The 6000-nt window shown below is 45.8% G+C and overlaps 1 protein-coding gene across 5 annotated transcripts in view; it reads left to right on the top strand.

Moving 5' to 3' along the window:
- Positions 1-1120: 1120 nt before the first annotated feature.
- The window catches only part of SUCLG2 (succinate-CoA ligase GDP-forming subunit beta), a 110859-nt gene continuing 105979 nt past the window's right edge, over positions 1121-6000 (top strand). For all 5 annotated transcript variants that reach the window (XM_084214606.1, XM_084214605.1, XM_084214604.1 and 2 more), the window contains exon 1: positions 1121-1219. In XM_084214606.1, the coding sequence (XP_084070732.1) occupies positions 1136-1219 (84 nt within the window). In that variant the 5' untranslated portion in view covers positions 1121-1135. The remainder of the gene's footprint in view (positions 1220-6000) is intronic.

Below are 6000 nucleotides of genomic sequence, written 5' to 3'. Positions count from 1 at the left end.
GTTTGGGGTCTCAGGTTTGGCATTAATTCACAGGTTTCACAAAATTGTTTAGGTTGGAATAAATCACTTAGATATTCAAGTCTAACCTGTGACCAATCATCACCTTGACAAATAGAGCGCAGCACCAAGTGCCACATCCAGTCCTTTGTTAAAACCCTCCAGGGATGGCGATTCCACCACTACCCTGGGCAGCTAATTTTAACACCTGACAACCTTTCTGTGAAAAAAATCCTCCTAATGTTCAACCTGACACTGACACATTTTACCTGTGTATAAAGAACAGAGGAGTTTTGTGGATTTCAGATTAAAGTGCCTATGAAGAGTCAGCGGGATCCCGTGAGGCCTTATTAGGGTTTATTAGAGTGGGTTAATTTGATATTTCCTAACAAAAACCAAAAGACCTTTTGGTCATGAAAAAAGAAGTCAGAACAGCCTCCAGCAGTGCAAGGCTGGCACCTCACACTTCCCAGGCACTCCACTCATCGCTGCGTGCACGTTCTGTTCTGCCTTCCCCACAGAGCCCTTCCTGCCCCGGTCACTGCACTGAGCCCCAGTCCCAGCCGCGCTGGGCACACTCATCTCCAACACACTTTCATGGGTAGGGCTGGAGGGACCACAGCGGCTCCTCTGGCCCAGCCTCCCTGCTCAAGCCGAGTCACCCCAGCGCACAGGGCACAGCATCGTGTCCGGGCAGCGCTGAGCATCCCCAGCGAGGCAGGCTCCGCACCCTCCCTGTGCAATCGGCTCCGTGGTCGGTCAGTGCACAGCGAGGAAGTTCAGGCAGAAACTCCTCAGCATCAGTCCCTGTCCATTGCCTCTCTCTCCTATCGCTGCGCACCACCGAGCAGAGCCCGGTCCATCTTCTAGAGACCTTTAGGCAGTTACACACGTTAACGGAGTCCCCTCTCGGTGGTCTCTTCTCGAGGCTGAACAGGCACAACTCCCTCGGCGTTGCCTAGTGAGGGAGATAACGCACCCTGCCTCACAGGGGCCTATACCCTTCCGCAAGGTGCCGGCCCCGCTGCCGCGGCCTCCCGCAGCCCCGCACGGCGCTGCCGGGGCGCCGCCCGGCCCCTCTCCGCCTCCGCCGGGGCTTCCGCCCGGGGCGCGGGGCAGGGCGGGGACAGCGGCGAAGATGGCGGCGCCCTTGGCCGGGCAGGCGGGGGCCGTGCTGCGGGACCTGGCCCTGCGATCCGCCCGCCTGCGGGCCGAATTCCCGGTGAGTGAGCGAGCCCGGCCCCGCGCCCCGCCGTCCCCGCTCGCCGTGCCCGCCTGAGCCCCGCGGCCGGCGCGGCTCCGCTCGCAGCCTCCCCGCGCCCGTGTCTGGCAGCGGGAGGGACCTTTGTGCTCCCGCTGGCTGCGATGCTCGGGCCGGAGGATGCGCCCGACCTGCTGCCTGTGGGGTCGCGGCGAAGCTGTGGCGGGCAGGGCAAAACTGGCCGAGCTCAGGGCTGGACAGACCAAAGCTGGCCGGGAGCGCCCGCTCCGAGCGCCTCGCTGCCCCCAGCCTGCCCGGAGTGTGAATTGTTTCAGGAGCAGAGCTGGGTGACGCTGTGCACGAAGCGATAGCGTTTGTCTGAGCGCGTTCCGGTGGCAGCATCGCGTTGGTTTGGCTCAGTGCGGCTGGCTGAGGTCACGCTGGGGTGAACATGCCTGGTTGTGCTCTCCAGGGGAATCGATCCTAGCTCAGTCTTCCCGGTGGTCCTGAACCTCACTAGAGCAGCGGGAAAGAGTAGATGAGCCTCCTGGAAGGGCTCAGGGGCTCTCTTGAGGTGTAGCAGGAGTTCATCATTCACCTCGACAGCAGCCATGCCGAAGTAAAATGAGATACGCACATTTAGACAGCCCTTGTGCCTTTGGCAACCAACTCTGTTATTTTACCTTTTCATCATGAGCAGCTGGATAAGAATCATAATTTGGTTCACACTTCTGAGCATAAATGTTTTCTCCGAAGCAAAAGCCCCTGGAACAAGCAAAACGTGTCTGTGTCCAGTTATCTCTGCAAGTGCTGCTGCTGGGAATGCTCCTGGCTGCAGGTGCAGGGCTCTGGGGTAAAGGGTGCTTGTGTTGCACAACTGTGGCTGTGTGGTTTATCTTTTAACCTGAAGGAGGTTGTAAATCTGAAATCTTTTGTGCCCAACTTTCCTGTTTGAATGCTGGGTACTGTATTTGAGAACTCATTGCAATTGATTTGATGATTTAGCATTCGTCCGTTTCACGTACACACACTGTTTATGTGTGGATACACACACACAGTGATATCTATAAACAAACATTTATCTGTACATATACAGATAAATAATCTCATTACTGTGGATAGGCCATGCTGTCAGTCACAACAGTGTTTGGGGAATATCATTGTATGGTTGAAGTTGTGTTCCTGCCATCAAGGCTTGGGTGAGTCTGATCCTGCAATAAGGAATTTGGACGTCCCTGTTCTTGTAGGGCTTGGAAAGGCTGGAGCATGGAGCATAGTCTGAAGAGTCATCTTGGTGTGAGCTCAGGAGGTGTTCTGGTTGAGGTGCTTTGGTTGGTCTCAAGCCCTGTCTTTATCAGGTGCTGCAGTGAGATATATGAGGAAATTATGAGCTCATGGTCGATTCTGTCATCTCTCAAAGCATGGAGGCACTCTGTAAATTACCCCACTGAAATAACTGGGTATCAGCTCAGATACTCAAGAATATTCTTAGGATATCAAGGTGGCCAACTTTAAAAAAACACACCTTTTTTTGTGCATTATTTTTGAACTAGAGCTGTTGAGCTTGTATTATAAATCACATTTTGTTATTCTGTTTCTGCACTCTGCCAGATACTGAGAGCATCTCCCAAGATCTCTGTTTTCCAAGTAGGCTATTTTCAAGAACCACATCAATACTGTATAACAACAAATCAAGTTCTTAACTTCAAAGCAAACCACTTTCCTTTATAAAGGTCTTCAATTTGGCAATGTTGCATAATAGAATTCCCATCTAAACAGTCTCCTAATCTCCCACTGTCTCAGATTTTAAGCTACAAGTGTGTTGATCAGCTAGAGTCTGGATTTCTGTGCTACAAAATAGGATAAAGGATTTGAGAGTAAGAGCCCTTCCATTGAAGGTTTTTCTCATTTCTACAATTCATTTTGTTGCTCAGATGAGAAGTTACACTGTTACTTTATTTAGCACAAACCACCAAAACCTGTCCTCAAAGCCCATCACAGTGTCTCTTTCACAGATCAGGGTCTTCCATATGGTGTGAATGTGATCAAGAAATACCAATCTCCAACTCTGTTGTTTTGGTAACCCTGTGTGAGATTTAGAATCTTTCCTCATAGCCTTTATGACTTACTGTCGGAGTGGTGTTTCTACACTTTGCTGCAAAATTTCCTATTATTTCAAAACTCTAGCTGTGAAATTTGGTTATATGCTGTCATTGTAATCTGCACACACTTTCCTGTGTAGCTTCATTTCAGGGGTGGAGTAAATGGTAGTCGATTCTATAATATGAAATTATTTTATCATCCTTTTGCTTTCCCTTTACTTTTTTATAACTGTTAAACATTTTTTTACTCCTTTTGCTGTTTATATTCGTGGTAGATTCAATTCTTTGTGCTGCTGGAGTTTTAAATCTGACCAAATGTTTCATGAAGATAAAAGATAGGTTTGAGATGTCTGCAGTGCATGTGGACAGGAGCATTCAGGCCTGCTCTTGCTGGAGCAATATTTGTGAAGAGCTGTGACAAACGCTCCAGGGACCACTCGGCAGCAGAATTCAATCTTGTTGGCTGGCAACAAATAGGCTCTGTTGAAGGCTGTTTATTTGAATGGGAGTTGGATTGGGCCCTTTGGGAGAATGCTGTGTATTCAAAATAGCTTCAGATGCAGTGAAATTCAGCGATGAATATAAATGAGGAACAATTAAATCAGAATCATAAAAAAAAAAAAGTGCTTAAGGTAACTCTCCAGTGTTGTAATAGGGTGAGCAGGTTGGTTGGTGCATTATGAGCCCGATCCCAGCCTTCAGAATGGGCCTCAGTCCTGCCTGAACACATCCAGATTCCACATGCATTGAAAATTGTAAAAAAAAAGAAAGGAAGGAGGGGAAGATGAAATTAAACAAGATTTCTGTTATAAAATCTGCTGGAATCTATGGATGTTACAAATAGGGAACTGCAGAGATGCCTTCAGTTCCTAGACTTGTATATCTGTGAAACCTCATTAATGTTGAGCAGAGAAAGGTCTGCCTTTTCCAAGAAACTATCAGCTGTGGTAGCTGATCCTCCATGTGACACAAAACATTACTGAAAAAAACTTATCAATTCATGGCTTTAGAAGCTACTTCAATGTTGAATTCTTCTTTTTTTCTTAGTTTTCTTTGGTGTTCTTGAAAATTTCTTTGGACTGCTTCCCTATTTGGCTTTTCCTGGTTGGCAGTTTTGCTATATTTTCAAGGTTTTACATTTCGAGGCAGGAAATACATGAGCCTACAGACTTTCAGAAACAGCTTTTTCTACAGGCACCTCATCTAAATGACAGGAAAGCCCTCTTCAAACTCTAGACAAAACTGAAATGCCAAAGTGGAGCAGATGTTTGGCCCACTCCTCCCCGGCAGTTCCATTAAACACATGGTTATTGAATCCTATTTTGAGATGAAAAAGGAAATGAAAACATAAATATAACCTCAGACTGTGATTTTTTTTTTTTAAATTTTTTTCCCCCCAGTTAGTTTTCTACTAGTGGAACTTCTACCCTGGGAGCAGTCCGGCTCTGACACAGATACTGATAGCTCTGTCTTGAAGCAGAAAAGCTGCATTTTGCTGCATTGATTTACTTTCCTTTCTACCTCATGGAGGTATAATCAGGGGATAGGGCTAATTAGGTAAGAGGAGAGAGTCTTCATGAATATGACATTAGATGGAGAATTAGCCACACCTCTGGTTTTAAACGTAGCTCTGAATAAATCCTTCTCCCTGACCCTCCATCTGAACTCCCAACCAGTTTACCCAGAGACTCCTTACATTCCTTGGGTATGTTTAGGATTGGTTGAAGTTTTTTTAATATAAAAGCAAGTGGGTTTTTTTCATTGATCTGCCTCCTGAGGAACTAGAGAAAGTGTCAATAGACAAATTGTGTTTTCTTTACAGTTATCTGAGTCACTCTTTCCTCCTGTTTTTCTCTGGAAATGTCAGTGTATGTAGTAGTTTTTCCTTTTTTTTTTTTTTAATTTTTTTAAAGTCACCTTTGATTTGGTCTGTCTGGCTGATGACTGCCAGCAGAGATTTTATCTGAAATGTGTGAAGCTGCTGAGGTTCTTTTGGGAATACAGAGAAGTGAGATGAAGGTTTAGACACAGTTGGGGTGTAGTTGTTTCTTAGAAGTAGTTCATTTCTCTGCTATTTTATCCTTTCTCTTGTTTGGAAGGTTCATTTTCACAAAAATGGGCAATGTCCTCATTTAATGTATAGAGATGAGGTTGTCTCCCTCCCTGTTTTGGGGACTCACTCATTGCAAGGTGATTTAACCTCAACAGATAATTTTTGTTGGCCACACCTGTAGGTCAGCTCATTATTGCCTTGGCCAGTCCAATTTTTCTGTGCTTATTTGTGACTGTGACTATCATGTACAGCTTTGAGCATATACTCTGAGGATTTCCTCCAGAAAATTTCTTTCTCTAATACTCTAAAAGCAGTTTCTAACCATCTGTGACTCAGCTTATTTCTTCCATAGCCCTTTAATAAAGCATAGGACAGAGAAATCATATTACCTGCCCAACTGCATATGACAGTAGCTTTGGAGCTGGTTATTAAACATTGATCCATGATTAGTGGCTATTGATTTTATTTTAACTAGATAACAGCAGGAGTGGGTATGAAACAAATAGGAGTCAAGATTGACTGTTGTGAAAAATTCCTTAATAGTGGAGTTTTGCTGTGCTGCTGAATTCTTTGTTGTACAAGTCAGACTTAAAACAGACTCTGAACTGCAAGCTGCAGCCATCCTTTAAGATGGTAATGAAAATTAA

Source organism: Fringilla coelebs, assembly GCF_963513975.1.
Source record: "Fringilla coelebs genome assembly, chromosome: 13".
Classification (NCBI taxonomy): domain Eukaryota; kingdom Metazoa; phylum Chordata; class Aves; order Passeriformes; family Fringillidae; genus Fringilla; species Fringilla coelebs.
The sequence above is the reverse complement of the archived record's forward strand: the minus strand, read 5'-3'. Positions and strand labels throughout refer to the sequence as shown.